This window comes from Lepidochelys kempii, chromosome 1 (genome assembly GCF_965140265.1).
Source record: "Lepidochelys kempii isolate rLepKem1 chromosome 1, rLepKem1.hap2, whole genome shotgun sequence".
Lineage (NCBI taxonomy): Eukaryota > Metazoa > Chordata > Testudines > Cheloniidae > Lepidochelys > Lepidochelys kempii.
The window spans coordinates 166,182,239-166,209,060 of record NC_133256.1 but is presented as its reverse complement, the minus strand read 5'-3'; the positions used below and the strand labels follow the sequence as shown (position 1 = coordinate 166,209,060).

The following is a 26,822-nucleotide window of genomic DNA, read 5'->3' as shown; positions in this document are numbered from 1 at the left end:
AGCTTTTTCCACATCCTCTGTCACTAGGTTGCCTCCCTCATTCAGTAAGGGGCCCACACTTTCCTTGACTTTCTTCTTGTTGCTAACATACCTGAAGAAACCCTTCTTGTTACTCTTAACATCTCTTGCTAGCTGCAAATCCAGGTGTGATTTGGCCTTCCTGATTTCACTCCTGCAAGCCCGAGCAGTATTTTTATACTCATCCCTGGTCATTTGTCCAATCTTCCACTTCTTGTAAGCTTCTTTTTTGTATTTAAGAGCAGCAAGGATTTCACTGTTAAGCCAAGCTGGTCGCCTGCCATATTTACTATTCTTTCTACACATCGGGATGGTTTGTCCCTGTAACCTCAATAAGGATTCTTTAAAATACAGCCAGCTCTCCTGGACTCCTTTCCCCCTCATGTTATTCTCCCAGGGAATCTTGCCCATCAGTTCCCTGAGGGAGTCAAAGTCTGCTTTTCTGAAGTCCAGGGTCTGTATTCTGCTGCTCTCCTTTCTTCCTTGTGTTAGGATCCTGAACTCGACCGTTTCATGGTCACTGCCTCCCAGGTTCCCATCCACTTTTGCTTCCCCTACTAATTCTTCCCGGTTTGTGAGCAGCAGGTCAAGAAGAGCTCTGCCCCTAGTTGGTTCCTCCAGCACTTGCACCAGGAAATTGTCCCCTACATTTTCCAAAAACTTCCTGGATTGCCTGTGCACCGCTGTATTGCTCTCCCAGCAGATATCAGGGTGATTGAAGTCTCCCATGAGAACCAGGGCCTGCGATCTAGTAACTTCTGCGAGTTGCCGGAAGAAAGCCTCGTCCACCTCATCCCCCTGGTCTGGTGGTCTATAGTAGACTCCCACCACGACACCACAACATTGCTCACACTTCTAAACTTAATCCAGAGACTCTCAGGTTTTTCTGCAGTTTCATACTTGAGCTCTGAGCAGTTGTACTGCTCCCTTACATACAGTGCAACTCCCCCACCTTTTCTGCCCTTAATGTCCTTCCTGAATAGTTTATATCCATCCATGACAGTACTCCAGTCATGTGAGTTATCCCACCAAGTCTCTGTTATTTCAATCACATCATAATTCCTTGACTGTGCCAGGACTTCCAGTTTTCCCTGCTTGTTTCCCAGGCTTCGTGCATTTGTATATAGGCACTTGAGGTAATCTGCTGATCGTTCCTCTTTCTCAGTATGAGGCAGGGGCCCTCCCCTCTCATGCACTCCTGCTCGTGCCTCCTCCTGGTATCCCACTTCCCCACTTACCTCAGGGTTTTGGTCTTCTATAAACTGTGTTTTTTGAAAACAAACTTCTGCAAATAGATTAGTCTTGCATTTGCCTACCGTACACTTTCCCCTCTACAGTTCTGACTGGTGCCACTGCAGATGCAGCTGCAGTAGTGGTAACAACAGTGGCAGTTCTTATGAAAAGTAGGACACTGGCTGCTGCTGCTCGGCTTTTTACCTTTGTGTCCTAGGAATGCTTATTTCTTCCTGACAGCAGGGAAGCTTAGTGACAGCATTTTCTGTTTAAGATTTTGAGTGTTTATTTGTAAGTACACACTTGCTTGTTATCAGCATAATGCTGATAATTGAGTCTGTAATATCCAATTAAATCAGTGCAGTTACTCGACGTGTCACCTGAGAACAGAAATTATTTCTCTGAGTTTGTTTAGATGACTACCAAGATTTATTGACCCAATGCTGAGAGTTAAATATGGTGAAGCTCAGATCCATATTTAGCTAAGGGACACCAGAGCATGCCGTAAGGGACCTTTGGGCCGAGCTTCCTTTGTGATCCAGGGACCTCTTGATCCCAGTTGGCAGAGGACACAGGGGCGCATAGGATTACAGGGGTCTGCTGGGTCTGATCTCGACATAATAGTTGTCAAAGGGTATCATGTAACATCTCCAATGAAAGCCTGTGTCACACTAGTCAGCATAATCACTGTGAAATGTGTGAACAGATAGTATGTAAGGAGTTATGTATCTATACTGAAAATTATGCTCTTAAAGTCTATGAGTTGGGGTTGGAAGATGATAAAATTTCTTTTGGACAGTTGACACTTATTTATCTATCTGGCTGTATGTAAATTGAGTATTCTGTACTTCACTATGAATTCCTATTTACACTCTGAGCAAAATGCTAATCAAGTGATTGCAAAGTCTCCAGGGGAGAATCTAGATAGGAAAAAACAAGCAGCGGGAGTTACTCTGTTTACAAGTGAATGATTGGAACTACATCTGGGGTTCATAGGTACATGCAGGTATCCTTCCCTGAGGGGACAAGCTGCCAGGTGGCTTGTCTTATGAATGGAGGCTCACAGGCGATCTGGCAGTTTGATGCTGGGAGAGAAATTCTGGGGGCGCTAATCTTTATGAGACAGGGGAATGTCTTGTTAGTTAAGTTTAGGCTCTAGAAAGCATGTTATGATTTTATTTTACATGTAACCCTTTGTTTCCATTAATTCTACTTGCATCTTCTCAAAACTCTGTTCTTTATTCAGTAAACTTTTACTTGTTTTCACTGTAAACAACTCCGACTGCTGTGTGTTCAAGAGAGTGGTGATCCTGAGACGAAACTGGTAAGCCAGAGTGTACTGGTCCTTTGGGAGCAGTGATCTGTGAATTCTATGATAGTCCAGTGGAACTGGGGCTGGATACTGCAGGGGGATACTCAGAGTCCTTAGGGATAGAGTGTGCCTAATGCTTGCCTGCAAAGGGTCAGTGGAGCCTGCGGAGGCTGAGAGGGGAGTGCTTGTGTTGCCTGTGGCTGGTGGAGTCAAGGAGCTGACTCCTGACAGGTACAGACAAGGCTTCCTCATGCCAAGGGCAGGTGGTAGTGAGATGCCTCACAACTCTGGTATACCTGAGAAGCATCAAACTTTCCCCCTGCTACCATCTCTATACTAGGCTCCCAAGGGAATCTCTATTGATATCCCAGGGGGCTTCCAGGGGAAACAAAGGCCCATGTGGGTCACATGCCATAGAGAGAAATAGAGCTTCTGGAGAGCCCATCCTGGAGCCCCAGGCCAGCTCCTTCTTTGACAGGCCCCGAAAGGGCCCGTGAGGGAGAGGGGAGACAATAAACCCAGGCTCTTTGAGGAAACGGAGGTCACCATCAATTCAATATTTTCAGAGCCATCTCTGAGCCCAGTTTGGCTCCCTGTCCTGAAGCAGGATTATTAGGGAAAAGTTCCCAAAGGGGACATAAACAGAGCTGATTTTATTTATTTATTTCCTGCGCCCACCTTCATGGAGTGCAACACAGTGGATAATCCTTAGCACCTCATTCCCCTGCTCACCTTCAGAGTATATAGCATGGCAGATCAATGCAGAAAAGACCAGGCCAACAGATGTGTGCTTCAGTGAACCAGAGTTTTTGTGAGACCTATCCAGTAATTCCTGTTCTCCCCTCCACATCTCACCATGTCACATCCATCGGCAGAGATCGAGATCCCATTGTATATTGTCTGCTTCTTCAACTAGTGAGTGCAGAGAATGGTGGTAGTGGAGGGGAGTGGGTGGCATAAAGCCAGCTACGCTGATGATATGCCAGCTGATGATTTTCCTGCGATAGGGAAATTCTCCACAGCTCCTTCATGTTGGTTTACGGTCCCTTTGCACAACTCCAGGTTGAAGATCTGTACCTAAATCTTTAGTCACCCGAACATGGCTTTTATATAAACGTAATTTTACTGATCTATACGTATATTCATTTCACATTGAGCACTGACAGCATGTGCAACACCTTAAAAGTCAATGACGTTGTACAGGTTGTAAACAGAAAACTTAGTTCTGAATGTTTTTATCAGAGGGATCTGGGACACCTTTTGTTATAGCCATAAATTTCTTAAAGTTAAATTGCAAAGCTAAAATAAAAAATGATGTAAGCACCAAGGTATGTGCTAAATGCCCAGCTAAGGTGCTAAGGGCATACAGCACAGAAATAATTAGTTTAACTTGCTTATAATGGATTGCATGGGACTAACTGTATCAGTGAGATCACAGAATGATGCATTCTGGAATTTCTTCAGTGAACTAGAAAAGGATTAACTGATGGCAAAACAATGGATTTCTAAAATAGCAAGCTTAAATTTATTCAGTGTTTGTCCCCACATCTTGGGAAATGGGGGGATCTTGGAAGAGGGGAAGGAGATTTGCCAAAATTTCTGGGTATATCTCAGTTTTCCTGTAAATTTGGTTGGTATTTTTCTTCTGTAGAAATGTCCACTGAATTTTTTTCCCCTACAAATGCAACTACAATTTTTTTAAATCTGAAAGAGAAAAATATCAACTCAAAAAGGTTTTACATGCTCAAACCACCACCTCCTACTGCACATTCCCTGCAGTGCAATGTTTTAGACCTTGTATTTTATATATTCAGAGGAACTCCCAATAGAACATTTGCCTGAGAATGGAGTGCAGGATCAGGCAAAAAATGCATTCATGAAATATTTTTATTTGGCCAAATTCTGTGCCAACTCACACCCTGGGCAATTCCATTGGCTTCAGTGATTCAGCCATGTGATGTGTAGTTAAAGAATCTGTCTTGTTGCCATTTGCTCCTCCTTCAGAACTCAGTCATGTGGGGTATAGAGCATCCTTAACTTCCATCAACCTCCGTGAGAGTCAAGGGTGCTCTGCACTTTCCAGGATTGGACCCTTAAACAGTTTTTGCTGTAAAAAAAAACAAGTTAACTTCTGTGTGTATTCTGTGTTGTGTTCTTTTCAGATGAAACAGTGAAATGAAAATTTCACTTCATTCACTGTTAGGAAAAGCATGTTTTTCAACATCTCCTTTGAACATCATCCATGCGTTAGAATATTTTAAAGTGTATTTTTAAATAGTGACTGGCAACCTCTGAAACACCATTTCAGCTTGAATGAGGTCATATGCTACCAAAATACTGTTCATATTAGGAAACTCACATGAATTGAAAGTAGCACAGCTATAAAAGGGAAGGCAACAGGTGTTTTGTTAGATAGCAAATACTGATCATTCTACTGCTCTTTATACATGTGTAAAATAATTGATACTTCATATTTTAAAAAATTACAAACTTGTACCAGATATCAATAAGCTGCAGTGTTTCTAATTTAAGGTATGATTACTTTAAAATCTTTTGATGACTAAAACATGATATCCTGTGTGTCACTCTTCTAGAGGAGTTCAGGTTTCATAATGTGATATGGGATCAAAAGAATTTTGCTTGGGTACCAAACATCTGATGACTAAGAGCAGGCTGGCAGGAAAACAGGGTACAGCACCACTACTGTGCTTCTACAGGAAAAACCGGAGGGATTATCAGCATTCTGAACTTTTCATAGAGATTAGTGTAAAGTGTATATTCAGCCTGTTATGAATAAGTATTTACTGTGCTGCACCAGATCGTGGAGTAGTTTTCCTGAGTGCAGTGGGACTGCTCACAGGAATAAGAGCTATAGGATTGGGCCACTAGAGTCTGTTCCCAAGTTTTACAGTGCCTTAATAGGAATTTGAGCATGTAACCTAATTTCACTAAGACTCAGTTTTCCTTTTTTGTAAAGTGATTTTGAGAACTTCATATGAAAGGTGCTATATGAGTGCATGTTATTGCTTGATTTCAGTTTTAACTGAATTTTTTATAATATTACATCCCCAAAAGTAAACAGGTTAAAAATAATTACAGAATGATAGTAATTATTCAACCTAATATTTCAGATACAGTGCTGTATATGTAAAATGTCTTAATGTTAAAGTTTGAAGGATAGGGTCTCAGAGGAATCAGGGAAAACTCCTCTTAAAATGTGAACTCAAACATTTGAAAATATATCTAAAAATCTAGTTTGTTTATGAGTTCTTTAGATGGACAGTCACATGACCACCAAGTCAGGATCAATGCAGTCACAGAAGTCCATGTCATTGTGTGCTTGGTTTTAGTGGGACTACTCACATGAGTAAGGGACTGCAAGATAAAGCCCTGGATTCTTGACTCCCAGTGTTGTACTGTCAGACTACACTGTCATCCGCATAGTACATACAGCAGTAGTTCCAGAGGACTACTTATATATAAAGCACTGAAATTTAAATGTGATACAAGGTTTTTTGGTTTGTATAGTTTCTGTGTCCCAAAGGGTGACTTGCTGCCCTGCATGGTACTAAACTGACTGAAAGCGATGGGCGAGAATTGTTTTACGTTTTGGGAGTTAAGCACTGTTAAGACTGTCTTCTTTTGAAATGTGTGAAGAGTAATATGGGATTTCATCAGAAACACTGATATATAATAAATGGAGAATATGATATAACATGCTTATAATAGATAGAAAATACCAAAATATTATGTATTGAATTTGGAAATACATGTACTATTTACACTGTGATCTGGTAGTTGTGCACTGTCAGTCAACAGTTTTGAAAAGTCATCCATGTGTCATTCATGTGTCAGTGTTTCTGCCTCATCTTGGGCATGCCAGATAGATTGCATGTGTATGACCTATGTTAGTGAGTGATTAAGAATCTTGCTGTCTTGGTTAGTGAAGGTAAGTCTTGTTGGTGCTTAAATACCAAGGTTTTGTGCATCTTAGAGATACCTTACATAGGGCCTGTTCTTCACTGCATTGCACCTTGTGAGTTCATTCAGACCTCTGCCAACTAGGTGTAAATACTATCTATCTGATTTATTTTACATTCACTTTCAATGGGTGCAAGTAACTACACACAATACAAAGCAGGAGAGAATCAGGCCCTATGAAAGAAATCCTGGCATTGAAGTCCATGGGAGTTTCACAATAGATTTCAGTGGGGCCAGGATTTCATCCTATGTCTGTAAACCAAGTACATCCTTTAAAAATAATTAGTCCTCTAGTTGGAGAAAGAATCCCTCATTGAGATCAATATTACGTGGTGGTGCTATTTTATAGCGAAATTTCAGTAGCAATAGTGGTTGTGAATAAAGCTAAATCTTCCTCCAAAATGAGATAAATAGAGATTATTATAAATATCTTTTCAGAAGTATATTTACAGCTAAGAAAGAAAGATGAGCTCACGGATGAGTGTAGAAGTCAGGGGCATGTTCATGCTTTGAAATCATTGACTGGATTCCCCTGGCCAGATTCTTGTTCCTGCTGTGGTGGCACAGTGAATCTAGGAAGAAGGCTTAATCAGCTATCAGGGGAATCCCTAGGTAATGTAGAGCCTGCGTGGTGCTTCCACACCACCTCCTCCAGCCCGCAGCACAGGTGCCTTTCCTGGAGGAAGGGAAGTGTAAGCAGAGTGTCTCTGTGCTCCAGTTATCTCCAGGTATGGACCAGCCCCTTGGGTCACAGGCAGCTAGATTGGAGCAGCCAAAGGGTAGCTTTGATTTATGCTGGGACTGGATCAGTTCCTGGCCAATACTAGGTTGTGGGGGGAGACAGAAAGTTGATTTAATGCTATCTTTGCAGCTCCCCCTGCTTCTGCATCTAGTACCCCTCAGATGAACCAGAGAATCTGGCCCCACATGTGCTGTACTTGAGACATTCCAGAATACAGGCATTTGGGATAACCTGTCAAATTAAATTTATTGTTTTTTTTAAATATTTTGAAGGTAGGGAAACTAACTTTTTTTTTAAGTGTTGTTGTAGCTATGTTGGTCCGTGGTCCCAGGATATCAGAGAGACAAGGTGAGGTAATATCTTTTATTGGACCAACTGCTGTTTGTGAAAGAGACAAGCTTTTCTTAATTAAAAAAAACGCAGTATAATGATAGGCTCAGCGGATATATTGTCAGTCAATCTCCTGTCCTATAGTATCCTTTGCACTTTCAAGGATCCTGATTATCCAGACGAATACATACAACCAGTAGGGTGTTTAAGCTTTGCTTGTTGTAATTGCATCAGTCTGGACAACTGCTTCTTTTTTTCATGGCATTTCCAGATTCAGTTACTAATTACCCTGCTTGTAGTTACAAAACTGACAGGCAGTGTCAGAAATAGCAGCAGAATCTACAAGCTGTTAGTTTTAAGTCAGTTGCAATTTCAATTCCTGTCCAAAATATTTGTAAATAAATCTGTCTTTAGAATGTACTTATAATGAAGACTATACAAGACCCTAACATACTACTAAAATTAATCCATTGTCTCTTTAATATAATAATTCTATCATCTGTTGTTAGACAGTCTGTTATTAGACACTTTACCAAAGCCATTACAAACCTAGCCTAAAACACCAAGCCTCATCCTCATTGTTAGCTTTGATAGTTGCCTCTATCATATAATAGTTTGCATGTGGCCTGTCCAAGTTGGCAATGTCACCCCAAGCTGATTCGAGCCACAGACATTTTTGCTGACTGGAGTCATGCTATCTTTGCCAGTTTGCTGGAATAGACACAGACACTGATTGGGTCATGCTGAAAACATTCCTGTCCTGTGAAGCAAGTCTGTTTGTATTTTAGGTTTGCCAGGACTAATGAATTAAAAATCTTGAACTCTCCAGTTTGCTGCTTAATAATGCCTCTGTCAGAAAGATTTTTTTCCCTCTGAAGCATGACAACATCATAAATCTCGTTGTTGGAAAGGAAAGGAAGGGAGAGTGGAATTGCGAAAAAAAAGCGGAAAAGGGTGGTCTTGTGGGACAGCAAAGCCTATGGGAAGTGCAGGTAGCAGCATGTTGCCTTAACAGCTGTCTCAGCTTCTCAGACTCTGTCAGTTTGTTGCGATGTAGCAGGTGCAGCCTTTTCTTTTATTGAATCTTTACTCCATAAAGGCAACGACAAGCCAAGGCAGTGGCTGGCCCTGGATTATACAAGTGCAGACTCTCCACTAAGTGAGGTAAGGCAACAGGTGTGAAAACTGAACTAAACTGATAGAGCTGTAACACACTTAATCTGAGTTCTGCTACAGATTTTTATAAAGAAACAACAGCCTGTTCCATAGACAGTCCTCATGAATATGGAACTGCTTTCTGGGATCCTTTTAAACACCTCATTATACTCAAAGTTGCCCACTCCCATATCCTTCTATCTACAGAATGATCATCCTTTTTTTTTGTGTGAGGAAAATAAGTGGGAAGTTTGTACGCAGTTGATCTGTTTCATTTCCCTCAGCCGAGGGGACGTGCATCATCCTATTTACAAACAGAGAACTGAAATGAGAGTTTCCCTGCCTTCTTGTTTTCTTTATTTTCTTTTTGATGATGGAGACCATTGAGGAGTCTGCTGAAGATCTGGTGAAGAAATAATCTTTAATTCATAAAACGAGATAACTGGCTCATGTACAGTGTGTATATAGATAGGATTTTCTTTTCGTAAATTAGAACAAAATGAAAAAGTCTCTTGTGTAATATTAAAAACATTAGTTATTGAAGGGAGTATTTATTTTTGCCCTCAGATCGGTGGCTAAATACTGGTAATTTGTAAACATTGTAGACCACACAGTGTGTGAATGGGGCAAGACCACTGATTTACTTCAGACAATGCTCAGTTATGGTAAGCTTAAGGATTCCAACAAAAGACATCCTATCATATTTGTTGTTAAAATGGTATTAACTTCCATGAATGTTTTTTCTCATTTCTTAGTCTGTGATATTAAACATGAAGCATCTTATTGTGTAGAAAACCTGTCTGATGATGGTTAACAGATGTGGTGCATGTGTGATACAATATGTAATTATGAACAGTCTTGTTTTCAAAGCTGTGCGAATTTGTCTCTCTCTTTTGTTCTAGGTTTGTTTGAGAGTGGTGGGGGGGGGTATGTTATGATAAATAATTTTGGTTTTGCAATTTTTTTTTTTTAAAAAACAACAACAACAAAAAACCATGCAAGGTCTCAAATACTTTTCACAAAGAGACCATGGAAGAGGGCAATCATTACTCTAGAAAAAGTTACTACATAAACAGACCCCCCCAGACATTTTGTCTGTTTAAATGACTTTTGTGGTCTCTCTTCCAATTGATGCTGGTTGGGTGTGTGTGTGCTCTTTTGATTAGTAATAATAGGGGAAGATGTGGTTATTCATGAGAATCCTCCAAATATTAATATGAAAAGAGGCTGCCAGCTCCAAAATAAGGACTTTAGAATAATTGTTCTTTTTTTAAAAGAAAATCTAAGCACTGTAAAACATCCACTATTTGATCAGAGTTCACGTCAATGGATTATTGTGTAACATTGCCATAGAGTAACAGTATCCCTCTGCCGGCTAAATGCTCAGACAGACAAAACAAATAAAAAATAAATGTTGAAGTCAGTGGGCCAAACTTATGCTTGGTGCTACTCTACTGCCTGCGAAGGATTAATGCTAGGGATGAATTTGCCTCGTTTTGTGCATCATCAAGCAAGACCTTTATCTTGTAATGATGTTCTCTTGTACTGATTTTATGTGATGCGCTAATAATTAAACATAACATCAAATGGGGTAATGCAATTTTAGTGCAGAAAAATGAACATTGCTTTCTCAAGTGTAACAGAAAAGCTGCAATGTGATTGGCTAAGAGAACTGTTGTTTCCCTTTCCATCAATTAAACCCCACATTGTCTACAGAAGTATAGCACAGCTTTTAGCAATTTTGCTATAGTTTACTGAATAATTTGATTTCCAATTTTCTATGCATGTTTTACACTTGTGTTTATTTTTTTAAATGTTATTCTTGTAGTAATCCGCCAAGGTTATATAGGTGCAATGCACTGCTGGGTAATGTTTGAAGTTTGCTTAGTTCTCTTACCTCCTCCTTCCCCCCCGCCCCCCCCCCATGCTACAATGATTTGTGCCTGGGCAGATCTTTCACCATGTAAGATCCATTAACTTCATTTAGGCTCCATACAAAGACTTGGCTCATTGCAGGATTGGGGTCTTAGTGTATAGTTTGTGAATGTAATTACAGCAGCTTTATATGATATATATGAGTTTAAGTTGGACTTCAAATATTTAATAGACTCTGGGAAAAAAACTTTTACTGGAAAGTCTAAATATACATAATGTAACTATAAGTGTCATAAGCCTAGACATGCTTTAAGCTTATCCTGTCTAAGTTGATAGCAACTGAAGACCTTAATATTTGATGGCTGTTTGGTGTTCTATGTGAAATGAATTGGGAGTTTTGGGCTGTTTCATAGTGAAGAGGGATCCACCCCATTAAAACCGCCATTTGGAGTTGGCAGACTCAGAAGAAAGGCCACAGGCTGAATTAGACCCTGATCCTGCAACTGACTTCCTCTAGGCAGACCCTTAACATCTGCAAGGAATCCCACTGAAGGGTCAGTACCAAGCTTTGGAGAATTAACAATCTTCTGACTCTTAAATGTGTGACTGTCTAGGTCAAGGCTGAAATATGCTGACAGGACAATGTGGGGAAATTTGCTTTGTCATTGCCTTTACCTGGACTGTGGATAAATCAAGGAATTTAGTCTCTATCACTGAATTTCACTTTAAAAAATTTGTAAAAGAAAAATCAAATGTAGCCCTGTGCATGTCACCTTAAATTTGCTTTATTAGAGTAAAAAATGCAAAAAGTGCAGCTATAAATGTGTGCAAATCACTAAGTGAGGATATAATGGCTTCATATGATCTGTAATGTATGCAATATTTATATAATTGCAGCTGGAACACGCAGATAAACGCGTAGGCTCAAGTGCCCACATGATCACCACAGCAAGAGTACCTGCTGATAAGCCAGTCCGAATTGCCTTCAGTCTAAATGACTCCCCAGGTACAGTTCAATTTTATGGAATAAATCAAAATGAAACATTTCTAGATTTTTTATGTTCTTGATAGTATTTATATTACCAAATGAAGTTCAATGTCATGGATGGACTTTTTCCACATATGTGAATGATTAGTTTTCCTGTCTGGTAACTACAATATTGTTAGTGGAAACTAACAGTTGATTAAAATCACTTGTCCAACAGCCTAGATACTGTAAAACTAAGATTTATTTCAAGATAATGTGTAATAAACACAAAACTGTGACTGAATTACTAATATATTTGCATATAAACTGAAAAAGTGTGCTAAAACTCCTAGGCAACATTTTTAAAATTTTGTTATTTTATTTTGATGGGGGGGGGCAAAGCTGGCATCTAAGCAAAGGACAGAACAAAAATACACTTTCCATAGGCAGAAAGGTTGAAAAATACCAACAGAGTGCCCAGCTTGAGGAAAGGATTCAGGAAACAGGCACTCAGTTCCCCAATAAAGTAGTACAAATTCCATTACCGTTTGTCCTGTAAGCTAATGTTGACTGAGCGTTAACGTCCCCAACGTAACCTGTGCATATGTGAACCCTTGGATTAGGTTCACATTATTGACTGTACCTTAATTTTTGAAAATGCCCAGAGAGCTATTGATAGTCACTTTCTGAAAGTCAGAATGAAATAAAGTAAACCAGCAACAGTGACGCAAATGGCAGCATCACAAAGAAGGAAGCTAGCTCTGCTGCCAGTACTAGGGGAGAGCCTGGAGGCAAGGCAGAGGTGTATACAGAGCCTGAAACGCACAGGGTTTCAGTTATCGTTACTTGTGAACCCACTTCCCATGCATGTTTGTAGATTACCCATGCTACAGTACTATCTGTCTCCCTTTCACGATATGGATGGTGTAGCTCAGCTTCTGCTCTCAGAAGTCACAGATCTTTTCAGGTAAGTTATTCTATTCTGTGCATTCTTACACAAGAGAGTAATATATATATATTCACACAGCATTCAGGAAACGGAGCATTAGTATTCCTACAACAGCCTTAACTCTGCTCAGCGATTTTGTTTTTCATTCTTTGTATTCTTATTTTCTCTGTAGACTCTTTAGTGTCAAACTGCTTTTGTGTATGCTTTTACACACAGGACCACATTCAGACCTGGTATAAGTAGATATAAGACCACAGACTTAAGTGGAATGGCATCCACTTATGCCGCATTTGAATTGTATCACGGAGCAGAGTATAGGCTGTTATAGGAATAATAATGCTCTGTTTCCTGAATGCTGTGTGAATACAATCTCAACTTCAATGTTACATTCATGAAATTTTTGTCATCTTTCTTTTTTCTTTCATAATATTTTAAAAAATATATTAAAATAATCTTCCTGTATTTATTACTACTTAATATTACAGTAGCCCACAAAGCCCAATCCACATCACAGCCCTGAAGGGACGTATAATTATGAATGGTAACATAGTTCATATACTAAAAACTTTATGAAGAGAAGTGACATATAAAAGTTGGGAGAAGAAGGATACAATCGGGGGGGGGGTACATGCTTATATATGCCTTATTTTGTAAATTATAATTACCGGTATATTATAATATATAAAGAAAGTACCAACTATCCCCATCTGCCCATTAAGCTATCTTTAACAATCTGATTTCTTGTAAGCATCACTGCAAAGGTAGGTCCTGAAGAGAGAGATTTTAAGGAGGGGAGGGGAGTGTACTTATGAATCATGGAAGAATCAGTTGCTTGTATGAGGAGCTGAAAATTAGGCAAAGAAGGCTTGTACAATGGGCAGAGCAGAGGAGATAGAAGGGCAATGTGATAAGGGATAAGAGAAGGCAGTAGCGAGGGACAAGGTTGTGAAGGGCATGGAAGGTCAAAATTCAGTAATGTCACAAGTTGTTCCCTTCTCTCACCCTGTCTCCTCTGGCCTGCCAATAATTCCAGCCTCTCTGTTAAAATTTGTAGGAAGGTTCAGAACTATGGAAAGGTGATCATTCTCTATTAAATTCTATGGGACTTCCTCATTGCCCATATTATCTGGCTCTCAGCATACATGTGTTATTGCAGCAAGTGATCCAGACCGTCTGTGAAGATAGGAGAGAGTAAATAGAAACCAGTAGATTAAGGACAATATTTCACACTGAATTGCAACCCCCCTGGGCTACTCAGAGGTATAAATCGGCATCGTATTTGACCACATCAGGAGAATTCAGCACCTGATGTTAATGGAAAGCCTTAATGGAGATATCAATGTCAAATGTATTCAAACAAGGCAAAGGAAAAATCACTCCAAGTCTCAGGTTTTACAGAAAGCCACATTGAAATGATCCTAGTTCAATCAAGCAACTGAAATGTCTTTTTTTAAAGACACTGCAAAAAAACACCCAAATAAATCTGCTGATACAATGTGTCTCTATCACCTTTATCCATTTTAAATTCAGAATCTTTTTTCTTCTTTTCACCTTTTTATATTCCTCTTATCCTTTTTTCGTTTGAGGAGAGTTGCTTTTCTCAATTCAGGAAGGAGTTCTGTGTTTCAGCTCTGACAGCATCTTGAGAGATTTAGTATTGTGATGGTATGTAAAAACCTCACCCGGAGCGAGATGGTGAGGGAATTAAACTCATTTAATTTTTCTTCTTAGTTGTTGTCTTATTTGCCAATCATGGTGGCTGGTGTGATACCCCGCAAGGCTGAATTATCCTACCACAATAGTGCAGTGAGGAATTTACAACATAACCAGATATAAAAGGGGAAAAGGAGTGTTTTTCTCCTGGATGATGATTATCTCACTGGTTAAAACTGCAACAAAGTACTGGGTCTGAAAACAAAGACTGTTAACAACTCAAGAAAAGGAAGTTATTTAGTGTTATTGATCTACAAGAAGGGATATGGCTTATGTTATCCATACCAAAAATTGTTTTACTATGTTCAAAGGTTGGCTCTTTTAGTGTCTGACAATGACCACAAAAACAATTAAAACCGGGCCAGTCTTGTGCTGTATTTTTATTGTGATTGTGGGGTGACCAGGTCCTTAAAAGTCTTGAGGGCAGTCTGACCAACTGCTAACAGTGATGCTATATAAAAATACAATTTTATTGTATATCACTTAATCCTGTATATATAGGTATCTATATTTGACACTTTTACTCAAGTTCATTAAGCTGGCACTAGACATAAATTCTCTCAGGGCTTGTCAGAGTTGTAGCAGTTTAGCTTAAGGTGTGATTTAAAACATTGAATTAAATCAGCACAGAAGGCTGAGTGGACAAGCTTATTTCAATTTTGCTTAAATTGATGTCGGAATAGATTTAAATTAAACCAAATAAACTGCCCTTAAGCCAAAATAAGGGCACATCAACATTTAAAACAATACAGCGGCACAACTGCACTGATGCAACTACGCAACTATAGCGCTTTAATGAAGACACTCTATGCTGATGGGAGAGAGCTATCCCATCAATTTAGTTACTCCACCTCCCTGAGAGGTGGTAGCTATGTTGGCAGGAGCTTTCCTGCTGACATAGCACTGTCTAAAAGGCGGGGATGTTAGGTCGGCCTAACTATGTTGCTCAGGGGTGTGGATTTTTCATGTTAGACCGATATAGGTCTGTAGTGTAGACCAGACCCAAGAGTGTCTACACAGGTCTTTGCACCAGTTTAACTAAACCAATTTAATTAAACTAACTAAAGTTTGTGTATAGACAAGGTCTCAATCAAAACCAGAATGAGAGTCCAAGGTTAATCTTGGTTTTTTTTAGGTGTTAGGGCTAAGTGGTTAGAAGTAGGGGCTTTATCCTAATAGGACATGATGGGCATGCCTGTCATTTGTAGGTGTACCTTATCTCGTTTTGTAGGTAAAATACACAGCTTCACATGCCTAAGGAGAGTTTGAATCCAGCTATAAAATACTGGCAGTGGAATTGGGTGTTACCTAATTGTTGAATACATGCATTTTTTTCTAATTGTCAGTCATTTATTTCACTTGAAGTCAGTCTGCTGCTAATAACCACCTCCCCTGAAAATTTACTGGTAAAAATGTATGTGCTTTCTTTTAATGACATTGTTGGGGGAGGGGAATAATACAATATTTGGATGTACATGAAATTACTTCTTTTGACAACTTTCTTTACATCCCCAACCATTTTAATCCAGTCCTCCTAATGTGGTCATGGGGATCCCTTGCTTTTTGTTTTATGTGGCCACATAAACCAATAACTGTGTTTTACAGTAGATGCTTCCTCAGCAGCTCCTTCAAATCCCTCCTCCATCTCACTTTTATCATAATGCCTGCAGCTGAAAATGGATAGGTAAAGGACCAGTGGGGATTGCTAATATATAAAATATATGCCCAAAGTTTACAAAAAAGGGTACCTAAAAGTTAGGCTTGAAAACCACACTTAGGGTTATCTACACTTAAAACTCTATAGCCCCACAACCACAGCTGTTACAGCTGTGCCACTGTAGAACTTCAGTGTGGACACCCAAGAGGTGGTAGCTAGGTCAATGGAAGATTTTTTCTGTTGAGCTAGTGCTGTCTACATGGGGAATTAGATCAACTTAACTATGCTGCTCAGGGGTATGCATTTTTCACAGCGTTGACCAACAAAGTTAAACCTAATTTTCTAGTGTAGATCACGCCTTACGCTCAACGGAAGTGGCCTGGTTTTTCAGAGATAATGAGCATCTTTAGCACCCAATTAGTTCAGTGACAACTGTGGTGCTCTATCCCTCTGAAAATCAGGACTCCCTTATCTTGGGGCCTAGGTACGGATCTATGAGCCTAATCATGGGCTCTCATACTTAAAAATGTTGGCCTATACCTTAAAATAATTTGGAACCATCAAGTTGTGCAATCAGCTAGTTTAACCATGTAAAATCATAGTAAATGGCTCCTGCACTATGCTTTTCATCCCTTGGTTTTAAAGTGCATTGTAATCTTATTTTCACAGTGTTATTATTATTATTTATTTGTATTGTGGTAGCACGTAGGAGCCATAGTCATTGACAGGACCCCTTTGTGGTAGGCGCTGTACAAACACAGAACAAAAAGACAGTCCCTGCCCTAAAGAGCTTATAACTGAAGAATGAGACAACAGACTACGTGTGGATACAGCAAATAGGAAGGAATAAGGAAAGAATAACACAATACTGATTATTATTTGTACCCTCACCTCTGTCCTTCCTAGTGTTTACCATGCTCACTTGTTGAGTTTTGTCTTAAGTTAGAATATGTCTACACAGCAACTAGACTCTGCATATACGATTACAGCATCCCTGCCGCAAGGAGCTAACAATCTAAAGCAGAAGAGGGCAAACTACTGCCCGCGGGCCACATCCGGCCCACGGGACTGTCCTGCCTGGCCTCTGAGCTCCTGGTCCAGGAGGCTAGCCCCCGGCCCCTTCCCCCCCACCCCCCTGCAAGTATGCCGCCGCACGGGCAGTGCTCTAGGCAGCGGGGCTGCCTGCTCATGTAGGACAGCGCGGCAGTGTGTCTGGCTCCAGCTGGGCGGCGTGGCAGCCAGACATGCTGCTCTGAGCGGCATGGTAAGGGGCCGGGGCCTGGGAGTTGGATAAGAGGCAGGGGTAGACAGGGGGCGGTTGGATGGGGTGGAGGTTGAGGGGTGCAGTCGGGACAGGGAGCAGGGGGTTAGATAAGGAGTGGGGTCCCGGGAGGGGGCGGTCAGGAGACAAGAAGCAGGGGGGGTTGGATAGGGGGTGGAGTTCTGGGGGCGGTTACGGGAGGGGGCGGTCAGGGGACAAGGAGCAGGGAGGGTTGGATGGGTCAGGGGCTTTGAGGGGGGCAGTCAGGGGGTGGAAAGTGGGAGGGGGCAGATAGGGGGCAGAGGCCAGGTTGTTTGGGGAGGCACAGTCTCCCCTACCTGGCCCTCCATACAGTTTCACGCCCCAATGTGGCCCTCAGGCCAAAAAGTTTGCCCACCCCAATCTAAAGATATATCTACACAGCAAAGAAAAACCCATGGCTGGCCCACTCGGACTTGAGGGGGTCAAGCTGCAGGGGTGTTACATTATTGAGTAGGCCTCTGGGCTCAGGCTGGCGCCTGGGCTTTAGGACCCTATGAGGTGGGAGGGTCCTAGAGCTCTAGTGCCAGGCCGAGCCTGGAAGTCTACACAGCAGTGAAACAGCCCTGAAGCCTGAGCCCCAGGAGCCTGAGTCAGCTGGCACGTGCCAGCTGTGGATTCTTCTTTGCTGTGTAGACATATCCTTAGACTCTTAGCTCCTTGGGGCAGGGGTGCTGTAATCCTGTATGTTTGTACAGTGCCTACCAGAATGGGTCCCTGATCCTAATTGGGAACTTTAGTACAAATAATAAATTCATGATTTTAACATGTGTGGGTTTCAAAGTGCATACATTTTCTATTTAGAGGCTCATATAAAAATAATAATAATAATATCCCTGATTAATCCTTAAAACCATGTTCTGTTATTGGTAGACAGTAATGTCATTTTTCTGAGGATTTCACAGGAATTTATGAGAAAGGCCCTTAAGGGGCATGAGAGTGAGAGTCCCCCACGGAACATCCTTTAGCTTAGGAGAAAGTATGCTGAGCAGGAAGCTCATGGGTGCTGTTAATATTTTTGTGAAGTCCATAACACTTATTATTAAACAAGCCCCTCATATTCCTATCCTCAGGGCAGGCAATCATTTTCCCCCTATCCTTTTACAAGTAAGGTAACTGAGAGGCTGCACAAGGTCATTTCAGGCATAACTGGGAATAGAACCCACGGCTCTCATATGATAGAGCCAAGACTCATTCATTTAGCCACAGTGCCTTTTAGCAAGCAGTGTCTGTACTTGTCTGCCTGTAAACACTGCTCTGGCCTCTAGAGACTGCCCTCTCAGAGCCAGGATTAGAAACCAGGAATCCTGAGACATAACATTCCACTGCTGTCTTACAAATAGTTGTGTAGCGCACTGGCAAAGTGTGTGTTGTATCCTTCTTTAAAGGCTGATCCACATACAGGAAAGATGTCTGCTTATGTCACCTATATGTGGATCAGCCCTTAAAGAAAGATACAACACACACTTTGCCAGTGTGCTGCGCAACTATTTGTAAGACAGCAGTGGAACGTTGTGTATTCTACTCCCAGACAATGGTAAAAAGACTGCCATCAACTTTAGTGGGAGTTGGACTGGGAACTTAAACTGCGATTTTCAAAGGAATCTAATGGAGTTAGGCTTCAATTGAAATTCACTAGGAGTTGGGTGCCTAGCTCCCTTTAGGCTCCTTTGAAAATCCCAGTCTTAAACTGGGTCAGTGGGTGGGGGGTGGTGCTGGTTTTTTTTATCTTGCTTTAGTCTATAAGTATGTGTATGAATTTCTGAATTCAAGAAAATTCCTGCCACTTAAATTCTTAGTTTATCTAGTGTATAACACTAGATAAAGAAATTGATTTAAAGATGTTTTAAACTAATGTGACTAAAAAAAACCCTTGCAGCTGTTGAGTAGATGCTAAGGCAGGCCCATTATAAAATGTACTATGGTATGCTATAATGGTTAAGATACCAATAAGTTCTATTTTTAGTACCATTGACTCAGTCACCTTGTGTTCAGAAAATAAGCAGTGAACATCTGCTTATTGAAAGGATTTCCTCTGAAATTATTTCTTTTTAAAGTTCATCCTTTTAAAATTTATTTAGGGAATTTGTTTTATTTTTTTATTTGCTGCTTCTATTGACTACACTGCAGTTCGTAGTGTAACATTTCTAATCATTTGAAACAGTCAAAAATTCAAAAAGAAGATATATTTAAAATCTTGTGCACGTGAAAAATAACAGCAATTCCTGCTTTACATGTTCTTGATTTCTTTTGAAAATTAAAATCATGAGGGGTGTTTCTTACTGCTACTGGTACAGTATGTTGTACTGCTGGAATTGTCAAATGTCAGTTTAACTGCTCTCCACAACTCTGATCCAATATTGCTGTCAAAATGTTTTACAACTACTAGTCCAAATGTTGTAGAGCAGTTGTACTACTGGTCTGGCTGAGTCATATTTCTTCTTTCAGTTTGGCTATGCAGCATGATTTGTCTTTCTTCTTTTAGAATATTTGTCTATTTTTAAAATTTGCACAAAAAGGCAACAGCAACTTAAACGTAAACACTGGCACATTGATGTGAAGTAACTTTATGCAATTAAAAAATTTAAATGTCTTGCAGGAGAAACCTTGTGGGTAGGTGGTGGGAAGATGTTTTTAATAATATTGCAAACTGAGCCTCAGAATATTAATACTAGATTTTGGTATCTATGGACTCTCTATTTGGTTTACTTGTGTTGTTGCCCTCTTCTCCACTTCATTTTTCCTTGGTATAGCCCTCACTTTTGTTTGTTTGTTTGCACCATGTCCAGTGTGCAATACAGTATGATTCATGGCAAGGCCAGCTCATTGCCCTGGACACCAACTCTATATTAGTTAAAGCAAGGCTTTGACTGTATATTAGCCAATATATACTCTGTATACTTGGCCTGGAACAAGGTTGTTTATTTTCCCTATTCCCCGCCACAGTCACTGCACTCCATGACCACTGATAGTACGATACAGAGGTGCAGAATATCTGGCAAGATACTCTGTGTGAGCAGACCTCTGCATCTCCACAAAGCCCTATTGATTCAGTGAGGCTGTGTGGGCACACAGAGGTCTGACAGCAAAAAGCAGCTTACAAGATCCTGCCTCAGCAGTTTTCTACTGCGTAAACAACCGTGGTTTAATTGTGACATTGCATACAACAGACTCTGAAAGCTAGCTAATAATAAAGATCTGTAACCTGCAGCAAGATACAGAAACAACAGTGAAATCCAATGCAAAACTGTTCGTGTGACAGTGACTATGAGTAATTAATATTCCCACAGGAGTATGATTCACATTTCTATTCTCAGTCCAGTTCCTAGTGAGCACCACAAAATGGGCATGACTGGCACTCAGTCACACCTGGTTGGCAGCCTATGTTAAAGAGCCCTTGATTTGAATGAGCATAATGAATAAATTAACTTCATCCCTGCAGGTGGATCCTTCCAGGTCAGAGTAAAGACACATAAGTAATGTGATATGGAGAAGCTTGCACTGCTGCTGTCTGTGCTGTATCATTCCTCTCTAGCTACACAAAGAATCTGTGGTGTGTTCCATGGGCATTACACTTACTACAGGGGGGAAACTGTTTCTCATATTGTTATTTTAGCCCTAGTAAACCACAGCAGAAAAGTCATTTTCAAGACTGTTTAGAAGTCATACTTACAATTGGGCCCAACCCTGCAATGTTCTGAGTACCCCCTAGCAGGTGATGAACTCTCTTTAGGATATGTCTAAACTGGCAGAGTTACATCACCGGCAGTTACATCACCGCTCAGAGAGCGCTGAAGGGAAACCGCTGTTGTGTGTTCACACTATCAGCTGCCTGCGCAATAGCTTGTTCACACTTGTGGCACTTTCAGCGGTATTTGGAGCGATGCATTCTGGGCAGCTATCCCACACAGCATCTTTTCCTTTTCTGCCGCTAAGAGCTTCGTGAAAAGGCGAAGGGGGTCGCAGGGCATCCTGGGTCCTGTCCCAGTGCCCCGTGATGCCTTGCTTCGCATCCCAGCAATCCCTGTGCTTCCGTCCTCATTTGATGCCATGTTTTAATGGTTTGTATACTGCACGCTCTGCCTCTTTGGTCTTCAGGAATGGATCCCGCACTGTTGACCAATATGCCTCTCGCTCTCACTAACACGTCACGAGTGGCAGTGGAGTTATTCCTTAAACTACAAAGGCAAGAGGAGTTTGAGATTGATCTCGCCACATGTAGTAGCTATGACACGAGATTTCTTGTGGCATTCACGGAGGTGCTCACCACAGTGGAACGCCGCTTTTGGGCTCAGGAAACAAGTATTGAGTTGTGGGATCATATCATCATCTACATCTGGGATGATGAGCAGTGGCTGCAGAAATTTCGCATGAGGAAAGCCACATTTATGGGACTGTGTGATGAGCTTGCCCCAGCTCTGTGGCGCAAGGACACGAGAATGAGAGCTGCCCTGTCACTGAAGAAGCACGTGGCGATTGCACTGTGGAAGCTGGCTACTCCAGACTGCCACCGATCGGTCGCTAACCAGTTCAGAGTGGGAAAGTCAACCATTGGACTCGTGTTGATGGAAGTGTGCAGAGCCATTAATCGCATCCTGCTGTGAAAGACCGCGACTCTGAGCAATGTGCATGATATTGTAGATGACTTTGCACAAATGGGCTTCCCTAACTGCAGAGGGGCGATAGATGGCATGCATATTCCAATTCTGGCACCAGACCACCTAGCCACTGAGTACATTAATTGGAAGGGGTATTTCTCTATAGTTCTCCAGGCATTTGTGGCTCACCGTGGGCGTTTCACAGACATTAACACAGGCTGGTCTGGAAAGGTGCATGACACACACATCTTTTGGAACACTGGCCTGTTCAGGAAGCTGCAAGCAGGGACTTTCTTCCCGGACCAGAAGATCACCTTAGGGGAAGTTGAAATGTCCATTGTGATCCTGGGAGAACCTCCCTACCCTTAATGCCGTGGCTTATGAAGCCATACATGGGGAACCTTGACAGCAGCAAGGAGCAGCTCAACAACAGGCTGAGCAAGTGCAGAATGACTGTTGAGCGTGCTTTTGGCCATTTAAAGGCCCGCTAGCTCTGCCTATATGGGAGGCTGGACCTGGCTGATGACACTATTCCTATGCTTATAGCTGCATGCTGTACGCTCCATAATATTTGTGAAGGGAAAGGTGAAAGCTTCACTCAGGGCTGGACCACTGAGGCTCAGCGCCTGGAGGCTGAATTTGAACAACCAGGGACAGGGGCCATAAGGATCAGGGATGCCTTGAGGCAGCAATTTGAAGCTGAAAGCCACTAATATTTGTTGCCATGCTCAGGAGTGCAGTGCTTGTAATGCTAGGAGGTGATTGTGATTGGTGCAGACGATGCACTATGAAGGTTTAAGAAAATTGCCTGTTGCTTTGCAGGCTCTCTTTGCTTTCAATTAATGGAATAAAGATTTCTTTCAAACCAAAACAATTCTTTTATTAAAAAACAACAACCGGAGGAGAGAGACAAACAAAAAAACACATCAGCCCTGTGGGGGGTGGAGGATAGGGGAAGGAAGGGTCCCATGAGGAGGTGGGGTCCCAGGGACGTTAAAGATTTGTGTATGTCCAGGTATCATATGCAGCCTTGTCCTTTGGAGTACAGTGCAGCGGGTACTGTACTTCAGGAGGGCTAAACTGCAGAGGGATGGGTGTTGAGTGCAGTGGGTACTGGGAGTCCGCCATGCTGGACTGTGACGGGGGGGAGGGGGGGAGTGGAATGCTGTGGGTACAGACTGGGGCCAGGAGGTTGATAAGAGTGTGGTGGTGTCTAGGGGGCGCATGGGAAAGAGTTTTGTGACAGCGGCTGCAGGGGAGGGCGGGCACGGAGCTGCTTGGTTTGCAGAGCTAGTAGCGCCTGGAGCATGTCCACTTGGCGCTCCATAACGTTTAAGGGCCACTCCGTGGCTTCATTCTGGCGCGCTGCATTCTCCTTTCGGTGCCTCTTCTTGCTGTCCCGCCACTCCTTCAATTCCTGTTTCTCGGCCGCGGAGTGCATCATGACATCACGCAGAAAGTCCTCTTTAGTTCTTCGTGGCCACTTACTAATTCTGCGCAGCAGTTCAGCCAGTGATAACGAAGAGGGAGGCTGGGCTCCCAAGGTCGTATCTGGGAAGCCAAAATGCAACATTTTACAGAAGCAGTATTGTTTGCAACACACAGACCACTGATGTAAAACCACTATTCACATACCTGTCATTAACTGGCTGACCCCAGGAAAGCACACATGAGCCACAAGACCCCCAAAATGGTGAGTAACCGCAGGGGCAGTGGAAATCAGTGTTCCGGGACCATACTTTACACTGGGCATTTGACTTTTGGGGAGAGCCAGCACTATGGGGGGGCCCTATAATCATTACTGTCCCCACATTTTCCACAGGCTGTGTTCATTATGGAAGATAACTCGCTGTAGAGGGTGAGCAGGGAATCAAGGGAGGGTCTTCTCCAATACTGCGGCTTCCGCCCTGGCCCTTCTGTGGCTCACCTGTTTGCAGCAATGGTTCCTGGCCCCACAGTGATGGCAGAGTGGCATGGGAAAGTTACTCTTAATGGGACAAGAAACAAAGCAGCTCTGCCAAAGAACCTGGGGCAGTGGATTGCCCAGTATCTCCACGAGAGTTTCCTGGAGATCTCTGAGGCAGATTCCTGTGAAGTGAGGGAGTCAATCAACACTCTGTTCCGCTGTTCAGGCTAGACGTGCAGTGGTATGCGCATCATGCAGACCCAAGACTGCTTTCTGCAACCCTCCTGCCCCCAACAACTTGCTTCAGCGATTCCCAAAATCGAAGCCACTTACCAGGGGGCTCCTCTCCTGTTTGTGCTTTGCCAAACTCCAACAGCTGTGACTGGCTAGCCTCCTCCAAGGTAAAGAAGAGCTCCTGACTACATGGCCTTCTGACCTCTGAGTCGTCCTCTGCCTCCCCCTCCACATCTTCGTCCAAGATTTCCTCCTCCTGTCTCCGTCCATTCTCGACTAGCCCGCGAGCAACCGAAGTATCCACAGGGGCCTTCGCAATGGAGGTGGCGTCACCACCGATTATCACATCCAGCTCTTTGTAGAACCAGCAGCTTGTGGGCGCAGCACCGGGGCGGCGGTTTGCCTCCCGTGCCTTGTGGTAAGCGTTTCACAGCTCCTTCACTTTGACCCTGCACTGCAGTGTGTCCCGGTCATGGCCCCTTTCTGTCATGCATCGTGAACTGTCTGTAGGTATCATAATTCCTACTGCTGGAGTGCAGCTAGGACTGGACAGCCTCCCCTCCCCAAATCTGATGAGGTCCAGCAGCTCGGCATTGCTCCAAGTGGGGGATCGCCTAGTGCGTGGAGCAGGCATGGCCACCTGGAAAGATGTGCTGAGACCACTTCACATGTCAGCGAGCAAACAGGAAGGGGACTTTCATAATTTCCAAGAAATTTAAGGGGCGGGGCTCACGGTTGGTCACCTGAGGGCAGGGCAGTAGAGTTGAACCCCATGACCAGAGAGGCGAGAACAGGCATTGTGGGACACCTCCCGGAGGCCAATTGCAGGGCTGTAAGCAACGAGGGTGTCTACACCGGCACCGTGGCGCTGTAGCCCCAGCACAGAAAGCTCTGCGCCTCTCGTCAGGGTAGGTTTTTTAAGTGCTGCAACTGCGCAGTTTCTGCGCGCTAAGTGGCTTGGCAGTGTCTACACTTTGGGAGTTATACCGCAGAAAGCTGCTTTCCTGCGCAGAAACTTGCCAGTGTAGACAAGGCCTCACTCTTTACTGAAGTCACGAGCTCATTGAAGGCATGGGTGTGTATGGCAGACACCTGAATTATTTGTTCTGTAATTGGGAAGCGGGGGATAGAAATTGTCTTGATGTTTTGATTGATTGATTAATTTACTGTGCTATAATACATTCTATAAGTGTGACTCTGTTTCAGGATTATTGTAACACAAAGTAAGGCTCCAGTCCTGCAGAGACTTAACTTTACACCCATGAGTAGTTCCACTAAGTTCAGTAGGACTACGCATTTGTATCAAGTTAAGTATGTGTGTAAGTCTTCGCAGGATCAGGACAGAAGGGACAACATACATGCCATACTATGTCAACTGAGCATGTGAAATGCCTTTATAGTAAGTGTTATCTTTCAAAATGTCTGTTTACATTTTAGATGATACTCCTCCTGAAAACACCTTTCCTTTGGCTTTTCCAGAACTAGAACAGCAACTTCAGGTAAACTTTGATTTTTATTTTTAACTGATTCTATACCATGTAGATTAGATTTTTAAAAAAACCCAACCGTGAAACAATATATTTGTGGTGCCATTGTTACCCGGGGTTCTTTCAACCCAAAGCTCTTGGTAACTTTTACTCTGTGCAAAGTGGTGTCAGGAAATAAATCAGGGGAGACACGGCTGTCCAACCGATAGATGGCTGGCACAAACAGGACAACACAAGAGTGCTTTCACTTAAAGCTAAACTTTACTTAGTCTCAAGCACTTGTACACATGTCTGCAACAGGTTAGTAAAACACCCCCAACCCTTGATAATTACCAAAGCTGAGTGTGGCTCTCGAGTGGCACAGCAACAGCCCGTCTGCTAGTGGGGAACACAAGATGCATCCAGTGGGAGAATCCAGTCCTGAAGAGTCCCCCTACCTCAAACTTTTCCCCTTTATTTATACATTAGTAATAGAATGACATGTCCCTTAAAGCAAACTTGTTAAGTAAGCAGTTTCAATGGTCAAGTGAGAGGTTCCTTCTGATTATCGATTAACCAGGTGTGGGTTTTTCCAATGTTTGCAGCCTTGAGGCCCCAAGAGACATTCCTGGGGCACATCCTGCTCTTCTAAGATGCATATATCAGCAACTTCAACACAATTCTTATCAGGAAGAACATGGGCTCAAGCTGCCCTTTCTGTGGCACCCTTCCCCTCCTGCCTTGGTTAAGCTAAGCCTGCTGACATGGCTAATTTACAGCCTACTGACTTGGCTGCTTTTAGCAATAAGCCGTAGTGGTTTCAGGCACTTTACTGGTTTGCCAAAGTCTCCCCGTACACCATAGTTAAGTTACTGTGAGTGTTTCAGTGGTGTACATCTGAGCTCTAAAAATTTAATGGGACTTCACATCTGCACAGAGAGAGAAACCATAGCAACAAGGAGATTGGTTTGAATTTTCAACCCAGTGCAGGGAAATTTAGCCATTGTGGCTGTTCCGATGGTTTTTTTTATTTATTTACAAATTATTTGTGTGCAAACCGTAGCAGGGCCCATCCTGCTGCCATTGGAGTGAATAGGAATGTCGCTACTTATTTCAATGGGAGAGGGATTGCGCAGATACTTTGTAAAATGGTTTAAAGCCTATATCCAGTCCAAGATAGGCTCCAGGCAAGATATTTCACTGAGGCTACAAAGCATTCAGTGAAGCTGTGGCAAGATAGGGCTGGTATACAAAGGTTTTTCTTACATTTCTCCCCTAAGCTTAATCTTAGGCCATTCTGGACCCAGGTCAGTCTCCAGCATAAATTAGAGCAGGGGTTCTTTCTTTTTCTTTCTGAGGTCCCTCCCAATATGCTATTGAAAACTC

The 26,822-nt window shown here is 42.4% G+C and overlaps 1 protein-coding gene across 4 annotated transcripts in view; it reads left to right on the top strand.

The window, feature by feature from the left end:
- Nucleotides 1-26,822, top strand: part of MAP3K7CL (MAP3K7 C-terminal like) — an 83,470-nt gene that overhangs the window by 20,432 nt on the left and 36,216 nt on the right. For 3 of the 4 annotated variants that reach the window (XM_073362860.1, XM_073362849.1, XM_073362869.1), the window contains exons 3-4: nt 11,544-11,652; nt 25,408-25,469. In XM_073362860.1, the coding sequence (XP_073218961.1) occupies nt 11,544-11,652; nt 25,408-25,469 (171 nt within the window). Of the gene's footprint in view, nt 1-11,543; nt 11,653-25,407; nt 25,470-26,822 lie in introns of those variants that run through there. The other variant, XM_073362878.1, reaches the window with a different exon arrangement.